This window comes from Mustela erminea, chromosome 1 (genome assembly GCF_009829155.1).
Source record: "Mustela erminea isolate mMusErm1 chromosome 1, mMusErm1.Pri, whole genome shotgun sequence".
Taxonomy (NCBI): domain Eukaryota; kingdom Metazoa; phylum Chordata; class Mammalia; order Carnivora; family Mustelidae; genus Mustela; species Mustela erminea.
In genome coordinates, this window is record NC_045614.1 from 107,738,421 (window position 1) to 107,764,543 (window position 26,123).

At 37.6% G+C, this 26,123-nt stretch overlaps 1 protein-coding gene across 2 annotated transcripts in view; it reads right to left on the reverse strand.

Annotated features, from left to right (window-relative positions):
- Positions 1 to 26,123, reverse strand: part of CCDC50 (coiled-coil domain containing 50) — a 65,273-nt gene that overhangs the window by 29,401 nt on the left and 9,749 nt on the right. For both annotated transcript variants that reach the window (XM_032337830.1, XM_032337823.1), the window contains exons 2-4: positions 7,858 to 7,920; positions 6,204 to 6,330; positions 1,288 to 1,378 (exon numbers count right to left, since the gene is read on the reverse strand). In XM_032337830.1, the coding sequence (XP_032193721.1) occupies positions 1,288 to 1,378; positions 6,204 to 6,330; positions 7,858 to 7,920 (281 nt within the window). The remainder of the gene's footprint in view (positions 1 to 1,287; positions 1,379 to 6,203; positions 6,331 to 7,857; positions 7,921 to 26,123) is intronic.

A 26,123-nucleotide genomic window follows, 5' to 3' on the forward strand; every position in this document is an offset into this window, starting at 1 on the left:
AACAAAGATGGCTCTGTGGGAGCAGCAGTATATGCAGGCTGGTTTACTGGTGGCCCTCATCCCACCTATTTAACAGGGTGATCACATGTACAGGCCCTGTTTATGTAATTATTAATAGTGCCCCCTTTTAGCCCAGAGAAGTAGTTGAGTATACATATAATAAATCATATGGCCATTCTACTCTTAAAATTATAAATCATTTTCTTCCTTAACATAATCTTAATCTGTGGCCAAGAACAGCACAATTGGTTTCAAACAAGGCAGACACAGAATCAATACACACTGAAAAGGAAATGTCTGTAAGAAATGCTAAAAGTCCAACACAAAGTCAAGCAACCATTAACTGCAAATTTAAGACTTCTTACCAACAAAACGCTATTGCTACTTTTAGTCATTTTTCAGCTGGAAAACAATACAATTTAAAAATACCTACAGACTCAAAAGGATGGGTTAGTTGTTTGAGGCAGCACTCATAGGAGGGTGAAGCCACGAATGACGTAGAGGGACAGTAACAGTGGCTCCCAGATTCTCACAATGACACCCCTGACTCATGTTCAGCCTGCACTCGGATCTGCTTTCTCTCTTTCTCTTTCTCTCTCTCTCTCTCTCTCTCAAGACTATAGGAATAGCCCATAGATATAGAGCCTGTACTGGGTCGAATAATGTCCCCACAAATTCATTCTTACCAAGAACCTCAGAATAGGACCTTATTCAGGAAAATGGTCTTCACAGATGTAATTAGTTAAGAGAAGATCATACTAGACTAGGGCAGGTCCTCAATCCAATGACCGGTCCCCTTATAAGAAAACAAGAGGACACAAATATACAAGGAAGGCTATGTGACAATAGAGGCAGAGATTAAAGGGATGCAGCGACATGTCAAGGAATGCCAGTGATGGTCAGGAGCCACCAGAAGCTAGGAAGAGGCAAAGACGCATCTTTCCCAGAAGGTAGCAGGGCCCCACCAAAACCCTGATTTCAGATTTCTGGCCTCTAGAACTGTGAAAGAAAATATTCCTGCTGCCTCAAGCCATCAAGTTTTTGGTAATTTGTTAAAGCAGTCCTAGGAAACTAATCCATACCTTAGGTTGAATTATCATCATTTTTTAAAATTTCACTTGGGTTATCAAGGGGTAATAAACAGTGGTCTATGGAAGGGAATACGTGGACTATGCACCCCAAAGACGAGAGCTCTGCTGCCCATCCAGCAACCCTACCCTGGGCCTGTGAATACTGAAAGCAGCCCTTCCTCTGCACTGGGGTAGAGGGGTGTTATCTAAGTTGTACCTCATCCTTCTTCTCCTGAATGCGTCGTCTCTCTGCCTCGATAGCCAGCTTCTCCTGGATTTCCTGAGCAATTTCACAGTCTTGCTGTTCACTAAAAAACAAAGGTGAAAACAGTATGAATAAAGAAACTAAGGCATGATTTTTCCTAAAAATAACATAATTTATTAATACTCACTTTGAGCCCATGCACACTTTTTATTTTACTTAAACCTCACGAGAGTGATGAAAGAGGTTGATATCACCACATTTTACAGACAAAAAAGGCGGGGCCCAGAGTAGTGAAACCATTGCTCTAAGATCAGAGAAAATAAGTGGCAGAACAAGAATCCAGTGCCCAGACACTACAATGGAAAGTCCCATGCTTTTTCTACATTCCTAAATCACCTCACCATACTGGGGCCACCCAACAGAGAAGCAGGTTTTCTCAAGAACATGTAAAGGAGACAAAGACTGAGATTAATGTCCACAAATATCCAAATACAGATATGGAACACATAGAAAAAACTTGGGAGATAGCTCACTAAATGTCACTGTAATCACCTAGGGGTGCTGGTATGACTTTAAAATTATTTCTATAAATTTTTAAATTAGATGTATTTTTCAGTTTCACTAATACTTAAAATTCCTCCCCTGCTTCAGTTCCCAATAGACACCTCTTTGGCTGATGCCAGTTTCCTTAATACTCAGGCCCCTAAGAAAATAAAATGTAATACCATGGCCAGCACGGATTTTGTTTGGGTATTCATGCATTCAACAAAGATTTAAGTAACACCTGCTATGGTCCAGGCCCTATGCTCAACACTGCGGATACAAACATGAGGAAATCTTTACTCTGCACTCAGAGAGTCACAATACTTTTTGGTGAAAGAAACAAGAGAATGACTTTGGTGGGAGAAACAGATCCTTTAAAACAGCACCTATAAACTAGCAGTTCAAACACAAAATAAGGCTTTAATCTCTCAGAGGTGGGTACAAATGTACATGTCATCTGGCTTTAGGTTTCAAGAAAAGTAAATGGACAGCTCAAAACTCCTGAATGTGATGGCTCTGGACACCAACCTTTATACAAAAGTGTTGTGAGGAATAAAGACCAGAAACATACATAGAGTTTACTATTTAAAAAGATGCTGGAATAAACTTACATTTGTGACTCATGGGTACAGTTTGTTTCCTAAACAAATATATCCTTTCATTGTCCCCTGCCAAGTAAACTTAAAATATTCAGTAGGGGAGCCTTGGTGACTCAGTTGGTTAAGTGTCTGACTCCTGATCTCAACTCAGGTCTTGATCTCAGGGTCCTGAGTTCAAGCCCTGCATTGGAATCCATGCTGGGTATGGAGTCTACTTTAAAAAAAAAAAAAAAAAAAACATACTCAGTGAGTCTCAGCCTTGGTGGTATACTCCATGTTTAACAAATAGCATTTTCTAATTCAAAAGTGTTACAGAGGGCAATAATCCTCCTGCCATTGAGGAATTAAAATCCATATACTCTATTCTGACGAAACTGAGAGGATAAAAATTATTCTGACTATTCTATATGGAAATGGGTCACTTTCAACATGCCTGGAAATAGCTGTAGAAGGAAGATGTGTGCACAGATGCAGGTTTGTACACATGTGGTGTGCACATACAAGACAGAAACAGAGGGAAGAGAAACATATCTTCTCATGGCAATTTATCAGCTATAAGTATTTGGACTTAATGACTTCATCTTATAGGTCTAATATTTTAGGATTCTTAACCACTCAAACCAAAGAACTCAAAAGAAATAAAAACCTACTCAGAACAATTTTTATTTATATATCGTCTTTTCATTTACTCACTTCTAATAATTAAGGATCATATATAAAATCATGGTCTTAGTTTTCAAAGATTTCTCTACTAGGATCTCCCAAACTCATATAAAATCTGTACAGAAGTTAGCAACTATTAATTATATGCAGATGATAACAGATGGGAAGAAAGCAGAAGCTCAGCAAAGAAGACAAGGCCAAATCAAATGTTAAAGGTACCAAGTGACACAGATGTACCTCCTAATATGCACAACAGCCAAAATATGGAAAGAGCCCAGATGTCCACTGTCAGAAGAATGGATAAAGAAGATGTGGTGTACACATAACACACTCACACACACACACACGCACAAAGGCACAGGAAGACTACTCAGTAATTAAAAAGAATGAAATCTTGCCATTTGCAATGACTTGGATGGAACTAGAAGGTATTATGCTAAGCTAAATAAATCAATCAGAGAAAGACAAATACCACAGGAAATCACTCATATGTCGAACTTAAGAAACAAAACAGATGAATATAGGGGAAGAGAAGAAAAAATAAGACAAAAACAAAAAGGAAGGCAAACCATAAGGGACTTTTAACTATATGAAACAAATTGAAGGTTGCTAGAGGGGAGCTGGTTGGGGGGAATGAGGTAACTAGGTGATGGACATTAAGGAAGGCACCTGATGTGATGAGCCCTGGGTGTTATATATAATTGATGATTCACTAAATTCTGCCACTGAAACTAATATACACTATATGTTAACTAAAGTGAATTTAAATACTTTTTAAAAAATAACTTAAAAATATATAAAGAAGTGAGGCTTAAGCTGAGCCTAGTAACTTCAAATCCTACTTCCATAAAGGACCAGATCCAGCCAATTATACAGAATCCCAAGAAGAAAAATCAAGTGGGAAAGGAGTAGTCAACAACCGCCAAACCTGACATTGGACAGGGACCCCAGGATGCAGATGGAGTGAGCTGTTCCAATTCATTAATATTTACAGCATTTCATCCATCCACTGATGTGCAATGTCAAAATTACCAGGGTGTGAAAATCAGAAAAACGTCCTTTCTAACTTATTTATTTCAGTTAGGAATACCTCCCAAATCCCTAAGTCCCAGGCAGAAATATAATACCTGGTTCTCCTCTAATTTAAGACCTATAATCCATCACTGTCTGAATCCTCATTTATATTTAGTGTTTTATCTTGATAATCTCTGAATAATCTCTTTATACTCACTATCATTACCCTAACTTAGGATCTTAAACCTCTGCATCAGCCTCAGAACTGCCCTTCAGAGTAAAGCACTGTGAATCCTGTAAAGGGCAATAACTGAGAACTCTAGAATATTATTCTAGCTCTGGGTTTGATCTTCCCTCTGGTTGTGACCCTGAACCTCCACACATCTCAAGTCTCTCTTTTTTTTTTTTTTAAGAATTATTTATTTTAGAGAGTGAGTGAGAGAGCAGGGGGGATGGGCAGAGGAAGAGAGAGTCCCAGACTCTGCCCTAAGCACAGAGCTCAATGCAGGGCTCAATCTCCTGCCCCTAGGATCAGGGCTTTAGCTGAAATCAAGAGTTGGTCGCTTAACTGACAGAGCCACCCAAGCGCCTGTCAAATCTAATTCCATTGCCTCAAATCAAGCCCCGTCATCTCTTCATTTGACCACTGCTTAACAGTTGCCTCCACAATTCTTCACCTACCTAGCAGCACCCAGAGAAGGCCCCAAAATAAAAACCCCAACAGGTTCTCCGTTGTTTATAATATAAAATCTAAATTCCTAAAAATATAACTTAAGTAACCTTTTGGTCCAACTTTTGACCACTTTTCTGGCCTCATCCCCTACCCAGGCTCTTACTCACACTCTGCAGTCCAGCAGGACTGAACATCGTGTAGCTACCATGAGATTCCAGGTTCTTTTACCTCCTGTCTTCCTTTTTACTTCCTCTGGCTAGAATCATTTTCCCCAGCTATGACTACATACTTCTAATTAACCATCAAGGTTCAGATTAATTGTATCATCTGCAATTGGGATGGTTTTCTCAGTCTCTCCCCTCTTCAAAGGCATGACATGTATTCTCCAATTTCCTGGGGCTTGTGCAGGTTATCTATAGATTTATAATATTCAGAGTTTTATTCTGAGGCCCTTAAGGGCAGTGTCTACATTTTATTCCTATCTGTGGTCTTCAGTGCCTTTCATGGTGACAGGTATAGCAAGAGTCAATAAGAGTGTTTATTTCGAAAATAAGTAAGCTAACAAAATGATGACTAAAATTCTTTCTACGAGTATTAGAACAAAACGATAAACCATTCCTCAAAATGGCAAAAATGATGGGTTTTCCTGTTTCTTTGAACATGAACTACAGTAAATTAAAGGTCCCTTCACTTCTTCCTTAACCTTTCCTCCTCAGAACAAAACCATGCAGTAAAACCCACCATTTGCGATTTAGGGTTAGGACCACTGACAAGAAATGCACTCTGTGAGCTTGTGCTGGAAGAGATTCTAGATGTGAACTTTACATTTACCTAACTCTTAAAGGAGGAGACTGAGAAAGAAATTTTGTTAGATGCAGAAGTTATAAAAAGAACTAAGGGTATAATTCAGAGCTTTCCAGAAGATTCTCCCTCTCCCTGAAAAGGACGAGGTTTAAGGAAAATAAGAGCAGCAAACATCACGAGAAAAGAGTAAAGGAATCCAAATAATTCCTGAAGTTCTTCGATAGCCAGTATTTCACTGGACTCCCCCAAACAACCTGGGACAGAGATTATGTTCAGATTATGTTCAGGGACAGAGATTATGTTCAGATTAAGTTCAGGGACAGAGATTATGTTCCACATGCTATAGGGAAGGGATATACACTCAGAGAGAATGGGCCAAATGCCTCAAAGTCTGTGTTACAAGTGTTAAGAGTTCATACCAGAAGTCACATGTCCCAAAACCAAGAAAGAGTTCCAACAATAAACAAATATTTTCAAATCAAAGAAAACTATGGGATAGCCACTACAGGATTTATAATCTAATAGTGAAAGGCATAAGAGGGATAGACCCAGTCTTCTTCCCTGTGCTGGTTGCTAACTCCACAGAGAAAACCAGTCCCAGCATGACTCCCTCCCATCCCCCAAATCCTCACAGGTCTTTGTAGCGCTTCTGGAGCTGAGCCTGAGCTTTCAGATCTTCCTCCTGAAGCTGCTTAGCCACCTGGAGATCATGTTGGACCAAGCGGTTCCGCTGAATGTTCGATGCCAAATGATGCTCGACTGGACAGAAAGATTGAAGAGAGGAATGACAATGTCATTTTTTTTTGGCTTATTAATACTATGCCTCAGAATAATTTAAGAAGAGCTTTTCCATTAAAAAGAGCTTCACAGGGCGCCTGGGTGGCTCAGACAGTTAAGTGGCTGCCTTCAGCTCAGGTCATGATCCCAGGGTCCTGGGATCAAGTCCCGAATCAGGCTCCCTGCTCAGGGGAGAGGCTGCTTCTCCCTCTGCTTGCTGCTCTGCCTATTTGTGCTATCTCTCTGCCAAATAAATAAATAAAATCTAAAAAAAAAACAACTTCATTTAAAAAAAAAAAAAAAAAAGAGCTTCACATCCACAACTTCACTGTATGCTCTCAATAATGCTATATAACAGGGAAAGAAGAATTCCTCTTCTCATCTTTCCATTAAGTAAAGTGAGGACCACAAAGGTTAAGTAATTTGCCTTTGGTCAAATGGTGAAACAGTCGTAGTACCAGGACTTCCACACATACTCTAAGGCCAAGGCCAAGGCTCCTTCTGCTCCACCAGTTGATACTCTCTTTATAAACTACATTTTTCAATACTTAATTTTTATATTGACATGTAAATGATTCTCAAATTACATACTGTTGTATAACACACATAACTTAGATCTAGCTTCTATAGATACATAATTTTTTTAAATTTAATTTTATTTTTTGTGTGTGTTCCAAAATCCATTGTTTACGCACCTCACCAATGCTCCGTGCAATACATGCCCTCCTTTTTTTTTTCTTTTTTTGAGATTATATTTGTTTATTTGACAGAGAGAGATCACAAGTAGGTAGAGAGGGAGGCAGAGAGAGTGGGGGAAGCAGGCTCTGTGCTCAGCAGAGAGCCCGATGCCAGGCTCAATCCCAGGACCCTGGGATCATGACCTGAGCCGAAGGCAGAGGCTTAACCCACTGAGTCACCCAGGTGCCCCCCCAATACATGCCCTCCTTAATACCCACCACCAGGCTCACCCAACCCCCCACTCCCCTCCCCTCCAAAACCCTCAGTCTGTTTCTCATAGTCCATAGTCTCTCATGGTTTGTCTCCCCCTCCAATTTCCCCCAACTCACTTCTCCTAATTTCCTCTGTGTAATTCCTTATGTTCCACAAGTAAGTGAAACCATAGGATAATTGACTCTCTCCGCTACATAAATATTAAGAAAAATCCACAATCTAGATATTGTCAGTGCCTGGAACGATGTTTAGGCCCCTATTCTAGGGGAAGGAACAGATGCCAGATAGTGTCTCTCTCCAGTAACATTAGGGTAAAAGAAAAGGTTCAAGTCCCTCTACTCCCACATAACCAACAGTCTTCTCCTCCCTGGTAGCTGTCACGCTTCAAAATACCCAGAACTTCACTCTCCACCCAGTGACATTTGCCTAGATAAATTCCTCAGGAAGGAAGGGCAGTGCGGCCTGGTGACTCTGTTCTCTCCTGCCTCACCCTAAGAAACCTGCCTCAAGCTACCACTAAAAAAGCAGGCAGAAGAACAGAATGAGGCCATTACTCACTTTCTTGTTCCTGCAGGCTGTGGGCCAGGGTGTGGTCCTCTAAGACAGCAAAGTCTCGGCACACTGCAGAGGATGAAGGAAGAAAAGCAAACAAGACGCATTGGTAATATTTTAATATATCTTAAAAAAAGAACCGTGTTTACTTTAAAAATTAATTCAAATATTTTAGGATGATCAAGTTTATATCATGCAATGCAAAAGAGTGACTAGTTAGTATCAAGTCTTCATTCACAAAAATCCACATAGTACCTGCTCAGTGCCAAGCACAGGGTGTTACAAAATAATGGTTAGCTCTGGTCTCTGGCCTAACTATACTAACCACAGAATCAGAACCCAGAGGTCCAGATATTCTAATCCACATCTATAAAGAGAGGGCAAGAACTGTTACCACAATACAAGAGTCAAGAACGTTCTGTGTACTGCAGCTGAGAGAAAACTGAGTTCTCGCATGGTCAGAGAAGTTAAGAGCAATCTAGCCTTTGCAACAGTCATCTGGGGTTGAGGGGATCCTCTCCCAGAGACTGACATCCTGGTTCCCAAAGGAAAAAACATACCTGTATTAGTCCCGCGGGTAGAAACAGATCTCTAAGTCAAGGATAATCACATTCTTTAATGGGTCCATACCCTCAGACATGAGTTAGAACTGGCTCCCTAGATCTCTCTAAATGTAGAGCTTCCTAGAATGGATCTGTACACCAAAAGAAAATGGGAACTTTAGGGGATACAGAAATCTACCCCTAATGTTGTCTTGATTTGGAGACCCAGGCGGGAGCATTCACTGGCCTATCTTTTTAGAAGCAAACAGGAAGAGATGGTCTGTCTCCAAGGTCCATTCTACCCCAAACTGCAATTCAAACTCCTGTTTCCTAACATAAGCATATACATAAAACAATACTTATGAAGGACTCTTATCATGAAATGTGCTTTTTATTTGTCTGTTTGAAGGGCAGTAGTTTAGGTGATACCTTCTTACTCTATTCCAAACACACAACTCACATGAAAAAGGAAAATTCCTCAAAGCCATAAACTACTACAATATGTAGGACTCAGAAAACTACCAGAGGAATACCAGAAGCTATAGATTTCTTTCTGCAGTTTTGGATTTGCCTATGAGGACAAAAAATAAATACGTCTTTGCCATTCTTAGCACTTAAATATGCTGACATACACATTCATGTAGCTCTGTCTCTGAGAAATAATGCAATAAAAAAAGGAGGTAGGTCTTGGACATTAAGGTTACTCCAAAATGGTTTTACAAATCATTTCTATCTAAGAACCATTTAAGCTACATATGAGCTGCTTACCCCTTGTTCAAACGCAACTGCCAAACTATTAATTTCCAGTACAAAGTCCTGTTCTTTTACATCAGATATAGTCTCAGCAAATTCTAACTGTGGCCCAGATCCTAGTCTGTGTTTCACAGAATGAAAGTGCTTTCAAAATGAGCTAGTTAACCCTTTCAATTAATAGGTGAGGAAAATGAGGGTCAGAGGGAACAAAGGACTTATTAAGGCTATATGCACTTTGTTGGTGACAAGGCGAGAAGTCAATGACTGTGCCAGCAAGAGCTCTTTCCTTTCCTGACACTATGACAGCCCTCCTAGACTTCAGACAAACCGGGAGGCTAGAACAGACCAAAGGAGATATTCAACACTGACTAACACGCATTCCCTAAAATGCTTAGCTAATTAATATTAATTGATTAACTGCCCAAAACATGCATGATTTAGTTCACAGAAAACAAATATTCAGAATCAGCCAAATGAATGTAATCAAATCCTGTGCAAAAGAATGCTATTTTAATATGCTGCCTTATTATCTGAAGTGCTTTTATTATACTATGAAAGTTTATGTCTATATACTAAATTAATTTTAGTATATAGAATCAGAATTAATTTTAGATTAAAATTAGATTAATTATTAAGTTTATTATTTTTCACATCAAGAATGGCAACTTATTATTAGGTCATAAAACAATTTACTAAGTCTAAAACAAGCATTTGAAAATGAATATGCTAGAAAATAGAGTATAATAGCATACAGAGTAAGGGAAACTATGGTATAGAGAAACTTTTTCAGTTTTACACACATAACACACACATACACACACACAGATACATTATATAGACATGATATGCATTAAGTCATAATGTAAAACGTGTCATTCTGTAGGTTACGGTCAAAAAAACTTAAAAGGCACTTTAATTTATGTGATCAGGGCAGAAAGTTATATCAAACAATATATTTTATATATTTTTAATGTCATGCTGAATAAAATTAAAAATTGTAAAATTATTACAGTTTTCCATGGGGATAACCACGTGAAGAACTGAAGTAATTTCATATTTTTTCTTTTAGTCAGTGCAACAGTAAAAACATAATGTTTATGGATATAAACACCTGCAATAAAAATATACATTTTCCACATACTAATTTAGAATCATGGTCACCTACAGAGAGAGGCAAAGGCAGAAGTGTCTCTGCTATATCAGATGGAGTTCTATTGCTTTATGAACTAAACAGAGAAGACTAAAGCAAATTAAGGCAAATATTAACATCCATTCAATTTGACCAATAGGTTGTCGGTTTCTGTATTTCTTTTGCTTTTTGTAATTTTTTATGTATTACATTTTAAATTCTATAATTAAATACAAACTTTAAAAAAATCTAGATCTTTAATTCCATCAACAGCATATACTGCTAAATCATAAACATGGAGACACACCGACATAACAGGTACAAGGGGTTTATGAATTACTGGTTACTGTAACAATGACTCTTCTCAATGATTTCTTGATATTTAAACAAAAAGTACAAAGTCTATTCAGTCATTATGATTTGATCCTAAATCTTCTTACAGCATATATGGGTTATGGCTTGAGTTAGAAGAGAATCTAGAAGATCTTCAAAGACTACAAGGAAGTGCACACACACATATACACAGAATTGTCCTGTCAATACAATGACTTAGCACTTCAGAGTTTGCTAAAAACTTCCAAGTATACAATCTCATTTATACCAAGTATTGTGTGTTCAGTACAGTTTCTTCTGCATCCACTCTGGTTCCTTCCAAGATGTGCCTCTGTGTTCTCTGCACCATAATTCTACTACAAGCTGGAAAACAACCACACATCTAGCCACCTTTGTAAATCAGTAATCAGATGGGCAATTACAGAAAAATTTCACAGTCAGGACAAGTTCAGAGCCTAGATCTTTGCTCCTTCCTTAATCTACTTTGAAGCAAATAGTATAAATGTACTGAGGGTAAACAGCATAAATTCACCACACTACCTTCCCCCTGCAGGCATATTTAAGATGTACAACTTGGCCTTGAACTCTTACCCTCCCACTTCTCAAACTTCCTCCCTCCTATGTTCACTTTCACTCATCCAAATTTCATGCTGATCTTGCCAGTAAAGCAACACCATCACTCCCCTTCATTCCTACTCATACTTAAATGGTCCTCCAGCCTCTTCCCTCTAACCTGAAACATTTTCCCCACAATTAGGGCATAGTAACTAAGTCTCGTTTGAAAACTAATAACCATGTAACTCTGCCTCCTTGCTTCTGAAGTGGACCAACAGAAAGAAACACATTTATCCGTCAACTCAAATACACAGCTGCCTCCCTGACCAGCTGCAAACTCTTCAGGGGAGGGACCTTGTGGGACTAATCTTTGCACCTTCCACAAAATTAGCACTGGATGTAGCATGCAGTAACACTTCAAGAGATATTAACAGGAAAAAAAAAAAAATGAAGAAACACTGGTCAACAAAGTAAAAAAAACACAACAGCTTGTTGTGAGAGCATCACAGAGACTTGTAAAATTTTCAAATTCCAAATTTTCAAATAAAAACTAGAAATCTTTCCCATTCCCATTAAAAAAAAATAGCCTTAGTGATTCTTCTAATCCAGATACATACATGTAAGTATACAACGAATTAGTTTACATTAAGCCAAGCAAATCTCAGAAATATGTTGGATTTTTACATATATAAATACACACACACACACACTCACACACACACACACACACACACTCCCCCTCATCCATTTTCCTTGAAGAGATTTTCATTCATTCATGAATCTCCCTAAATAAATAAATGACATAGCATGTATCTAGTAAAAATACTCATTCAACAAACATTTGCTGAGTTCTCTTTTAGGATAAGTAAATCATCTTCAAGCTATCAAGAAGGTGGAGATGACAAAAAGGTACATAAACATAATATAATTTAATAAATGTTATAAAGACCTATTGAATATTCTTTGAGGCCATAAATATGGAGGAGTTATGCTTATTATGAATTGGAGGTAAGTATAAGGAATGACAGTGACTCAGGCAGAAGTATCAAGGAACCTTAAAGTAGCTAAAATACAAAACAAATTTCAAAGGAAGATTAAAATTCTTAAGGGCAAAAGGGGTAGGCATTCTCAGTGAAGAGGCCAATTAACTCTTACAAACCAGAGAAAGAGTGAAGAAGTCATTTCCCTTCTGTCCTTTTACCCAAATCCCAAAACTTTCTGAAAATACAATTCCAGTGAGTCAATCTTTACAAGCTCCCACCCACACAGAAATGCCTGGGTTAATAATACATTCACTAGAAACTACTTCTTTCAACTGTGTCTGGATTGCCTTTTATGTTCTGGTACAGCTTGTGAGTTATTTTTGCGTAAATGCTATTAGCAACAGATGGAATACATACTCATTACACTGAGAGCAGGGATGATACTTACTTTCCTTTGTTCTGTACACATGAAAACAGCTTCTATGAATGACGATATCCCAGACACACATTTTGTCTTGAAAAGTTTGGTAACAACAAGCAGCCACAGTTGATGCTGATGGAGCACTCTGTTCATGACAATGTACTTTCACATTTATTCCTCCTAACCACTTGAAGGTAAAGGCTTTATCAGTGTTCTCATTTCATTTATGGGGAAACTTAAGGCTCAGAGAAATAAAGCAATTTGACTAAGATAGCCCAACAAATAAACAAAAGAACTGGAAACCAAACCAAGTTCCTCTGACCCTAAATATTTCTGCTCAAAGAACTCCTGTGGAGAAATAATGAGTCTATATTTCATTATGACAGAAAAAAGTGATATTATTAAATAGTAAATAAGACAAATCTGCATTCGGTTCTCTGAAATTGCAGATACAAAATAATTTAGGTAAGGCTGGTACATGTGCTCAGAAGGTAGATTCCCAGTCCCAAAATAGAGCAATAAAAATGGGACATCACTTAACTGTGTCTCACTATCTCCCCAAAATAAGTCTCTAGCAATCAGTTTGTTTTCACTGCTGAAAAACAAGGGCAGTACAAGTTCTTTTCATTCAGTGTTTCATGGGTGATCTACAAGAAAATCCCTCAGCTGTGAGTATGGTGAGAAATTCTGAGGAAAATCTCCCTTTGGGATCTAACCACCTCCCCCCATCTCCTCCAGCTTCCATCCAACATTAGTGAGTTTCCCTCCCTTTGCAAAGACAGTATTAATGAATTTCAGCCTAATGTGTCCATGAGATGCTGAAGGCAATTTGAATGAAGAAATAACATATGTAAACCCTTATGCCTTTGTTTGTTGCCCTAAAAAAAAAAAAAAAAAAAAAAAAGTCTTCCTAATGAATTAAAGAAGAGTCTCTTTTATTTAAAGTTCTAATAAAATTGCCTGAGCAAGAGAGAAATGGGATTCGGGAAAAACTGTGAACAGTTATCATCATAATGACAAGTCCTCAACATTTTCACCCCAAACAAAATTTACATACATAGGAACTAAGAGTATACCAATATCACCACCACTAATACCAACACCAAAATGAACCCCTACCCCCAGCACCACCACCGTCAGCCTGGAAGCTTCTTAGGGATGCCCAGCTGTGGACTGGACACTTTTTTAACCATCTGCCCCAATAATGAGTCCCAAAATAACAAACATAGCTTTGAGTCACTGACCACTCTGACAACTGAAACATCTCGGTGATGTTTAAGCAATTAATTTACTAGCGAATACAGGGTAACTGAAACCTTTGTTCTTTCTGATTTTTAGTGTCCCTAGATGTCCAACCTATTGAAATTAACAAAATCTAAGTACGATATGACAGAAGGAGGTAAGTGGCACTTAATTTTGACTACTGAAAAACTGGTAAATGACACTGGTGTTCTGTCCTCATTTACTTTGTTCCTAGTCAAAGTAGCCTATGGCAGAACTACTTTTCCTACCAAGTCTCCAAACCTCCTGTCCTATCCCATACACTATGGTAATTCCATCTGTCTGGAAGACAGAGGATCTTTCTGAGAAGAGACCCATGATATAATTAAGTCAGGTACACTTTTCTGTAATATTTATCCTTAGTACAACTGCCCCTCTTACTAACCTGCAGAGTGCACACAGATTTCTGTAATTGCTTTATGAAAGACAAAGACTTTTATCCACATTTTGTACAAATGATTGAATCAAGTACTATTAACCAACCTTTCAACTGCTTGGGGATTTTTATGATTATTAGTTTGGGTTTATGTTTTAGTTGGTTGGTGTGGGTATGGAACACCGAGAATGGGAGTTTAGCAAGTCTGAAGGGAAGCTTAGTCATAACACAGGTTGTGTGTGTGTCTGCCTGAGGCACCTCTCCACTGTCTAAAAAATTCATAATCAACTTTCAAAAACCCTCATTCAAAAGTCATTTCTCTATTTATCCAATCATACAGAATAAAACCAAAACCATCACAACTGACTCTCATACACCCAGTAGATCCACCGAGGCTTCCCCCTCTCCCCTGCAGTGATTTCACAGCATACAGTAAATACAGTACTATGGCACTAATCATAATTATCTTACCCATCTGTTTCCCCAGTATACTTTCAAGATCCTGCAAGGCAGGAAAAATATTATGGATCATTTTCTCTCCAACATTTATCACGATGCCTGAGATGATTATTTTCAAATAAATACCTGTGGAAATGAGGGCTCGAAGAAAAATGATGACTAATATAAATAATGATGTACAATAAAATACTGTATTTTTTGCAGGTGTGAGCCATCCTCCCCTTCCAGCTCACCTGAAAAAAGGCTGAGTAGGAGCATGGCTACCCACATTACTTAAAATGACAGTAAAGGCGGAGGGGGGTGCATGATAGTTCAGTCAGTAAAGTGTCGGACTCTTGATTTCGGCTCATGTCATGATCTCAGAGATTCTGAGATCGGGCCTGTGCCGGTCTCCCCACTCAGCGGGGAGTCTGCTCCTCTCCCCCTGCCCTTCTCTTGCTCACTCTCTAAAATAAATAAATAAATCTTAAAAATAAAGTGAAATAACAGTAAAGGGTTTCTGCTTCCATCACCCAAATTTCAGATACCTTGTATGCATTATAATGGACAGAAGCTGGTAGAAACCTAGAATATCTAGAAATCCTACACTATCTAAGTAGGTAGTACACTCAGACAAACGGTCAACTGTTGGTCCCTTTAGATCACAATTTAAACACATAATTCAATTAATGGAGAAATGATGAGAGCTGGAATAACAATGCTAAGGATCTCACAAATAAGTGTTACTTCTAAGACTAGACCCTGAGACTATGAAAAATGTGTCCATACAGGAGGATATGTGTTGGCTAAATAACCCAACAGAATGCATAGGATGTACACGGCATTTTGAAGCAGAGAATGCAATCTGTACTAAGGTGCTGATTCTGATCTTAGAGCTAGTGTCCTGAGTCAAATATTTGAGAAAAACTTCCTCATGTCTTCAGAAATCCTCTATAGTAGCAGACTGCCAAACAATCCTGAAAATTAGAAAATTTTAGTAAATTAAGGTAAATGAAGAACATGTCAACATCGGAAGAAGCAAAAAAGAAGAAGAAGAAGAAGAAGAAGAAGAAGAAGAAGAAGAAGAAGAAGAAGAAGGAGGAGGAGGAGGAGGAGGAGGAGGAGGGGAGGAAACATGAGGGATCTTTATAAAAGGAAAACATCTTCCAGGTGAATTATCCTGCCACAAACATTACTGAAAGAAAGAGAGCTTCCCTTCCCATAAAAACCTCTACAAGAACCAGAATAGAGTAACTCAAGATCTTCTGAAAAGTTCTACCAAATACCTTGTCTGCTAAAGCCACCGCTTCGGTGACAGCACCAAACTGTCTTACAGTATCAAGAATCTTAATTTCATATGAATATCTCTAAAAATAATAAAGGCCCTGGATGACAGGCCAGGTTCCCCAACTTCTTCAAATATTTCTAAACTTCAAACACCGTTCAAAAAATGTGCTGATTCATCACTTTCTTAAAATTATAGAAACTGATTATCAGAAAGGGCTTTAGCAGTTGTTGAGTCCAGCCTTATCCTGCCCAAATAACCATCCTCTTAAATATTTCAGCCCCAAGATGCCCACTTCCATTCAACAAAGTCCCCCATTCCCTTTCAATGCAGTCCCCCTGTAAATAACTGTAAGTAAAATAGTCTTCAGATGGATAAAGCCTGCCAATCTATAGAGTTTATCCACTGATCCTATTTCCAGCTTTGGGTAGATGGGTATGATTTGTATAAACAATGGCACTTTGAAAATTGTTGTTTTACACACCCTATAGATAGATGACCACTCATGCAGCTTATCATAGGAACTAGGCACAAGTAAAGATACTCTCCATTATATGGGCTAATCCTGTGAGCCTTTCTGACTATAGGTGACATACCTGTCTTTTCAACTTCATAAAATATTAGGAAGGGTAAACATCAAAATCCCAGTACTGATTATGTACTACAGAATTATAATATCATTCATTTTATTTTTTAAGCATTTCTATATTCTCCAATTTACCTACCATGAAGGGAAGTCTTATTATTTATAATCCTTTTAAAAGTATTTTATAATAAAATATATGTTTTTAATCTAGCTTTCAGCTCTAAACATTGAAACAAATATTTACTAGGAAAAAAATGAGCTGCACTAGCAATGTTTTCTTGATTCAGTTTAATTATACTGTTTCCTTACGGTTACAGAATCAAAATTTTTTTTTGTTACTATTAAGGAAAAAGTATGTTAGCAAATATAAACTCTACATAGACCCCCAATTTGTATCTGTTCTTCCTGAGAACCAAAGCAAGCAGAGAACTATGAAAGTTGCTCAGTTTTCATCGTCTAAAAAAGAAAGAACACCAGTTCTTCACCAAATAGAAATGTTTTCCTGGCAGCAAACATGAAACTAAAGTGTTGTAATGCTAGAACTTAAATAGGAAGCACTAAATTATATAATGGACATCATCAATAATTCAAGCATGAGTTTTTAAACATGTGCCTACAAACACACACACACCCATCTTCAACAATAGCACAGGACTGAGCATAGTAAAGAGACATTTTAAAAAGCAAAACAACTTATTTAATCCCAACATTTCACTCTGATGCAACTTATTAAAATCGGTTCCTGACTTTTTTTTTTCTTTTTCCTAATCCCCCAAATTCAAAGTTAAATGAAAACCCTAGTAATCCAAACCACTTGTTTGGCAAGTAGTTATATTATAGTTAACCACAGACACACTAGATTGCAGGCAAGTGGGTTTTGAAAACGCTGAGATAATAGAAGTCCTCAAACGAGAAGTACTACTTTAATATCACAAACCATCTACATCATTATCAGAGACCACAGAGTAACTGGGTAACTTATTGGAAAAGTGAAAATGGCTGAGTCAGAAATTTCCATCTGACAGAGCAAAAGACTGAGAATGAGAGGAATAGTGAGAAAGTGGGAGGAGGGAAGGTAGCAGGGTAGAAACAGAGCAATATTTACCCATCCTTATAGAACTGTCAGGTAAGACTTCCCATAAGGAAATATCTGACTCAAGTTATCATAAAGGATAAAAATATCCACAAACAGGCAACCTTACAAGTTTCCTATGCTTGCAGGCATCAGCTTTAAGGATTGGTACTCTGAAGTCAAACTTTTGTGTTGGAAGTAACAAAAAAAGCTACTCAAGAAAAGTTACAACTCAGACCTTGTCTATTTTCAGAAAAAGAAGATCTAAATACTAATGCAAATCACTGAAACTGAGCTTCCTTTCTTCTTAAGAAGCATCCCATAATCTCAAAATGAGCTCATCCCAGAGGTCATTTGGTCTGCCTTCCCAACAAACTGGTGTTTGGGTTCTGTCTTTGCATTCCCACCAAGTGATCATAAGTGAGGTTCTCTTCAAAACCCCATATGATATACATCTACATCATCCAATGTTGGAACCCATGTTAGAAAGTATTTCCTCAAACTAGACCAAATCTGTATGTTCTACTGATCCATCATTATTCTACCCACTAGGGTTACAATCTTTTCCCTATACTGTATATGGTAGCCACTACTGATATGTAGCTATTTTTTCAAATTAACTAAAATTAAATTTAAAAAATTTAGTTCCTTAGTCTTACCAGCCGCATTTTCAGTGCTAAATAACTATATGGGGCTTATGCCTACCATTTTGGACAATGTGGAATATAGAACACTTCCACCATCACAGAAAGTCTATTGGACAGCACTAAACAATAATCACAGTGTGATAGATAAGTTATTGCTAACTTAGACAACCGGATCATTCAGTAGCATTCAAGGCCATTTTAATCATTCATGGTACATGTACACATACGTGCATAGGCACTTATATTTAAAACAACAGATGGAGCTTACTTTACCAGTATGGGCAACCAAAGATTTTGAATGTATTATTGGTTTTGTGTTAGCCACTGATTTATCTTCAAAATCCTTGTACGGTATTTCTCTTTTTCTTCAACTATGAAGTAACAGTGGTTTTGCTAACTTCAGCAGAGTGAAAAAAATCAAAAGTTGTTCTACATTTATCAAACAACTACTCTGTAGATAATATGTCACAGAAACAAAGTAAGCAAATCTCCACTTAGGATAATACATTTAAAGGAATTCAGTTCTGGGAAATAAACCTGCTACTGAATAAACCCACCAGATCACTAATATATACTTACCAAACACTGAAGAACTTCACATTCTGATAAGCAAATGTACATTTGTGACTCTCAAATGAACTTGTAAAATTAAACTGATGAAAGGTGGTGAAGATTCTCCTAAGTTTACTGTCTTTAGTGCACTCCTTAAAGAACAATTACATTTTAAGTGGACATTCCACTTCAGAACAATTCAGAAATACATGAATTTACACAGCAGCTAAATATTTAAAAGAAATCATTCCTGCTTTAAAATGATTCAGTTTATTTTTTAAATGGATTTAAAGTTTCCTAATTGAACATAAAAAGATGACTACCAAATTACACTTAAAAGGGTACCTGGGTGGCTCAATCCACTAAGCTTTGGAGTCTTGGTTTTGGCTCAGGTCATGATCTCAGTGTCCTGGATTCAGCAGTGCATCGGGCTCTCTGTTCAGCACAGAGTCAGCTTGTTCCTCTCCCTCCCACTCTGCTCCTCCCCAGAAAACCCCCAAATAAATAAAATCTTTTAAAAAATTATGTTTAGAAAATGAAGTGTTTTCTGCAATATACTACATAGAGCGCTGGTATTCAGTGAATACTCACTTCATAAAAATGCAGTACAGTATAACTAAGTACTCTCACTCTGATTACAGTCTTGGCTCTAACACTCACTAGATGAATAATCTTGAACAAATTAATATAACTTCCATTTGCCTACCTGAAATACGGGAGTGACAGCAACCACTATAAGTACTTCAGTACTACAGGAAATTTATACATTAAAAAAAAAAAGTATTCACAAGTTATTCTGATGAAGATAGTCAGAATTTCCAGGAGACCTCACAATACCCAAAATACTTAAATACCCTTAGATTAGCCAGCAGCAGACAGAATTTTTCAAAGCAATTTTCCACTAAGAATATCCAGATTGTAAGAATTTATTGCTTTTATTTTGATTGCATGTATCCCTAAAGAAACTTCAACCTTCTGTTGTTCCACTACTTGAATGGCACTCTTCCTGGCACTTAAGCCCTCAAATGGTTTGGCAGCCCTCAAATGGTTTTGGTTTCTCTGTTTGCCTTAGCCTAGAAAGAAAAGCCACCCATCTCCTTAAACCCTAGTAGGATAAACCCAGTCATGCCCATTAAAAACCCAAAAGATCATATCCAACCCAACTTAAGTACAAGTTTACACCAAGGAAAGAAAACCATTTTGGTTTATTGGCTTCATATGACAAGAGAGTTTCCTTAAGTACTAGCTACTGCAAATTCTATTTACCCTGAGTCAGATATTTCCACTTTCAACTTCTCTTCTGCAAGGAGATACTTTAGCTGGCACTTTCTTTCCTATTAGGATTAGCAAATACATTTCAATTTCAAAAAATCAAGAGTAAGGGGTGCCTTGGTGACTCAGTTGGTTAACCCTCTGACTCCTGATTTCAGATCATGAGATCAAGCCCCGAGAGGGCTCTGCTCAGCATGGAGTCTGCTTCAGATTCTCTCCTTCTCCCTCTACCCTTCTCACTCCAGCTCGCTAAAAAAATAAAATTTAAAACAAAATCAAGAGTAATACTCAAAATCCCCCCTCACAAAATTATGTTTCAATTAACAGCCATGGGGTAAGCAGGCATGGTGAAAAGATTCTCCTAAATCTTGTTCCCTTAAAGCAAACTGTACTACTTACAGTTCCACTCTGGTAACCATTTGTCAGAACTCTACACACGATTCCAGTAATCTTAGATCATATAAATCCAAAAGTATGAACAAAAAACAAATAGGTAAATCTTGAGATTTTTGGAATTTTACTCTGATATGCTGCCATATGCTCAATAATTGGTCACCTTTACTAACCAGACATGTGTTTTCTACAAGTTATCTTGAGATCACGGGTACCTTTTTAGAATTTAGGGGAATGCCTCCCCAGAAGATCAGAGATTTATCTTCCTAATACTAATACAAGTAGGCTTACATTTAAATCAGATTTCCTAGAAATACTGTCTATACAGAAGGAAGCAACCCAAGAGTAAACTGAAAGAAGTTAGCCTATGTTTCAAAGCACTCCTAGAAAATCCCTATCCTGATAACAGGGAGTTGTGCCAAGAGTTTAAAAAGTAATTCTGTCAACCACTTTGGCTCTCTATGTAGTTCAGCAGAGGGAATATTTTACTTTATTTTTTAAAGATTTATTTATTTATTTTAGCGATAGCCTGTGCACACAAGCAGGAGTGGCAGAGGGAGAAGGCGAGAGAATCTCAAGCAGACTCCCCGAGCACAGAGCCTGGTGTAGGGCTTGATCTCAAGACCCTGAGATCGCAACCTGAGCCAAAACCAAGAGTCGGACACTTAACCAACTGTACCACCTAGGAGCCCCCACCATTATCATCATCATCATTATTATTATCATTATATTGAGAAAAACCTGTATTCACTTTAGTGGTATTTAAAAGTTAGATGCGAACTTTTGAAAGTTCACTAAAAAAAGCTGGAAACACAGCCACTACTATGGGAAGAAAGCAAAACCTGAAGCATAAAGGTAAATTCCAATAAGCAGAAAGCTGAGATTTCTTCCTTAACACAAAAATAAAGAATATATAAAGTGGCAACATTATTCCATTTTGGACTTTTCCTACTGTGTGAAGAGTATTTCAGAGGGGGAAAAAAACCCTCAACTTTGGAGCTATAGAGATCAGGATTCAAATATGGCTTACTTAAATGGCTATAAAACTCTGGGCAAGTTATTTAATCTCTTTGAGCCTAAGGTTCCTTCTTTGTAAAATGAGAATAAAAAAATGAGAATAAATGTCTTGAGAACTAAATTAGATACGTGAGGGGCCAAGGAATACACCACACCTGTCACTCAATAAAAGGAAACTCAATACATGGAACCTATTATTATTGGCAGCATCAGAATTAAGGAATTCTTATGTCCCATAGTTATTTTCCATTAAGTATTTTTCTTCCAATGAGGTCCCTTAACTAAGTCACTGATTAAGTCACAGATCTAGTCACTTGTCTAGCATACAATCCATTATAGAATATGCAATCATTGCTTCACCTTATGATGTGTAGAAATGTTTCCTGGCAAAGAATTAAACTGTAATCAACAGCTTACTACATTTCTATAGCTCTTTCTAAACTACGTCCAACTGAAGGAGGATGTTTCCTACACATATTGTGGGCCTGAGTCAAAGGAAAATCAGTATGTATAAAATGTTTAAAAATCTCCATCACTTCAAACTTTTTTTTTTTCAATTGAATGTCCAGAGTTAGAAAGCAAAGTAGAATTATATAAGAAAGTCATGTAATTAAGAGTTTAATCAACATCAAGAATGATAGGAGGGTAGACTGTTAAGTAGAGGTATAGTTGGTCAAAATATAAACACACTAACATACAAATTTAAAACAGTGCATGCCTAAAACGATGGATTTTCCTAACTTCTATTCTTTAAGTTGCTCTACTGAAGACTTTCTGCCAAATTCACATGCCATTTTGACATCTTTACTGGAAGAAATATGAAAAAAAAAAAGAAATATGGATATTTCTTGCCCAATGTATAGAAGTATGTCTTTACTGTACCATATAAGAAACACACAAGTACAAAGAGCCCAGTTTTTAATCCTAGACACCTGAAAGAATTTTAGTTCTGCTTCCGTCAATAGCTCACCAATCAATAGCTCACCAAGTGACCTCTGACAAGTCACTTTCCAAATCAGAACCTCAATGTCCTTAGCTATAAGGAAACAGTCCAAATTAAGAATTTATCCAACTTTGGAGCTCCTAGTGGCTCAGTCTGTTAAGCCTCTGCCTTCAGCTCAGGTCATGATCCTAGGGTCCTGGGATCAAGCCCCATGTCCGACTCCCTGCTCACTGAAGCAGGGAGAACCTGCTTCTCCGTCTGCCCTTCCCTCCACCAACTCTCTCTCGCACTGGCGCACACTCCCTCTCTCTCACATAAATATCTTTTAAAAAAGAGGATTCATCCAACTTAGACACAGGTTTGCATGAAATGTACTCGATTCAGAATAAGTTATATACACTTGTCTCTTGGACACAAGCGTATCACCTAAAATGTGATCATCACAGCCTGTAAAAAGACTACCCAACAGAGCAACTATTGTGCTTTCTCCTGCACCAAATACTGCTTTCTTCATTGTTGCTGATGGTTCAACTATTTCCGCAATACAAAATGGCAAACATCTGCTTTTATTCCTCCATATAGAAGCTTCAATGACCAATAAATCTTAAAAGAACCTTTCATTTAACCTGGTGCCTTATTAAAAAAAAAAAAAAAAGGTACTCTTTTCCTATTTCAACTAGCAATTCTCACAAAATGTTCAGTATCAGCGTAAAATTAGACCATGTTATCAGTCATTTATTGTCCAACGAATATGAATGTGAACTGTGCCATTAACTGAAAGGTTTATGCAGGGCCAGATGATCACAGTACAACCAGGGAAAGTGAGCACTCTCCATATTCATCATGCTTCTGAAAGATCACCAAATGTTTCAAGTTCAAGTGGAATATGTTCTTAAAATGTCTTGGATTTCTCTCTGCAATGCTACTGAAACTGGCTTCAGTACATTCTACAGTGTACTTGGTTATCATGTCATTCCCCTGTAGAGGAAGTGAAAGAGAATCAGGGGCTGCCTGCATTTGTGAACAGGAAGACAGCTTCTCCAAATCCTTTCTGCTCTACAGGATTTACTTGCTTCATGGTTTTTTTAAGGAGTCAAAATTATTTTGTTTGTTTGTTTTTTAATTGAAATAATAGCTGCCTCTAAGCATAAATGTGTTTTTTACAGCACTGCCTGTTTTGAAAGCAGTGTTACCTCCTAATATATCATATGAAGCTGAAAGAGGCTAAACAGTGTACCTTAAGTTAGACAACCATTCCAAATTAAGCACAATTGGACATATCCATGCCCAAAGCAAAAACTCTTTGAGCTCTTTCTTGCTCGTGCTTTCCCACCCTCTTTTGATCATAAACCACTCCGAGTTTGCAATCTGTACATCCATCTCTTTAGTCTCCAACCTAAAACTTTCAGATTTTTCAGTTAGCTCCCCTTATATTCAAAAACTTTAAGAATACATATTATGCTTATCTGTTTAGTTAAAGATTTATAAGAACCTTGCTCCCTTTATGTCAAAATAAATCTGAGAGAAAATAGCAAACAAAAATTCTGAATGGAACCTAACATCATCTATTAAACTTAACTGGATGCTCTAGTAACAGTGACAAAATGATACTATATAACATTCCTGGAATATATGCAAATATCAGCATTATCTTACATAACTAAAGTCAATCCATAAACAAGTAAGCTCACTGTCTGCAAAGGAAATTACTGTGTGTTTAGGCCTTGATTTAACTTTGATACCAATCAACATCTTATGGAAATTTGAAAAATGGAAAAAAAGACAATAAAAAGTAAAAGTGACTTGTTCCTTGTCCTCTATTCCTACCCCAGTGAATTCACGCAAATGATAATAGGTCTTAATCTAGTGTCATTAGTTCAGTTAGCTCAGTTAGCCCACTGAGCACAAGCTGTCAGACAGTCTGATAAGTTTTCTGGAGTATCTCTTATATGTAAGGATCCAAAAAAGAAACTGAAATTCGTCAGCAACCAGTCTCATGTTAAGAGGAAGGGAGTAAATTAATACAGAGAATGATACACGTTGCTTACAGAAATAAGTAGTTCAAAGAGGCTTGAAGAAATTACAAAAAGAAGCAGGACAGACTTAACAGAAAATGAGCACTTGAGAGAGGCCTGGTGGGGTGTTGAAATAGGCAGATTTGGATAGTGTAGAAGGAAACTCCAGGCAGGGCAACAGGGCTCACAGGAACAACAGTCTGGAAGAAGTGAAAAAGTCAAAGTATTACAAGGCGACTTGAATAGTAATGTCAAGCTTGATTGCATACCACTACATTTTACAGAAAGTTTTCATATCCATTTCTTCAGTTAACTGTCATCACAAGCCCATGTATTAGGCACAGTATACATTATCTCCAATAAGCTGATAATAAAACCAAAGCTTAGAGATACGGAGTATTATCTCTGAGTTCTTAAACCTAATAGGTGGTAAATAGGAGATGTGAAACCAGGTCTTACAAGTCTAGGTTGAGGGTATTTCCTTTTAGAAAGAAGTCCGTCTGCTGAAGTTAAATTTTATACTGTAAGTCTGATTTCAATGAGGAAGAATTATTTAATGTTTCAGTAAACTAGAGCAAATACTGCAAAATAATTATAGGAGGAGCTCAATTACTAAAAAGATGCTTGGCAGAGGTGTATAGAGTAAAAATGTAGCCTCCTTCTATATTTAAAATGAAAAAGAAAATGAGAGACATATCACATATTGCCAAGTAAACAGGGATTAGAAACATCTACATTTCTTACCTCCCTTCAATTGGCATAAATCTTTTCAACATCTGTTCCCCACATTTTGTGGGGAACATAGGGAGAGAACCCATAAATAGGGAAGAGAAAGTTGGGGTGGCTCAGTGGGTTAAAGCCTCTGCCTTCAGCTCAGGTCATGGTCCCAGGGTCCTGGGATCAAGCCCCACATTGGGCTCTCTGCTCAGCAGGGAGCCTGCTTCCTCCTCTCTCTCTGCCTGCCTCTCTGCCTACTTGTGATCTCTGTCACATAAATAAATAAAATATTTTTAAAAAATAGGGAAGAGAAAGTAAACTTAAAAAAAATGTTGATTAACCCAAATATGAACAACACCCTAGTGATATCTGTTCTACAATCTAGAGAGCAAGTTTTCATGTTTTACACAGTAATCAATTATGAAACAGAAAACAAATTTAGAATCTGGAGACAATCTGTGGTAGACAGGTACCCTCCAGGTTTTAAGTGCCAATGAAAACTTCACATATCCAGAAGAGGCTTTGTAGTAAGGACTTCACTCAGTAGTCACATCCAACTGCTCATGGTATTTCAGCAATGTCTCCTTAGCTGCGTGATCACCAGTATCCATTTACTCTGGTGAAGTTATTAGAATCCTTCTTTTTACTCACAAAGTGTCTGGGTTTGGCCTATAAATTCTGTGGCAACCCTGTCTTAAGCCTAGTAGTTTTCCTAGTATGGGAAGCTTGAGAGTCACTGACACGAAGTTCCTGGACTTCAGGGATGTTAAAAGCACAGTAAACTGGGGTCTACCCATAACTCCCTAATCATTTCTAAACCTCCAATCTCTCCTCCAATCTCTCCTCTCCAACATACACACATAGCCAAGATGACCTTTTGAAGATCGGCTCTGTGAAGCTCTAATGAGATAACTATAAAAAGATACGAAGAAATGCTTTGTGGGTCCACTAAAGCCCTATTT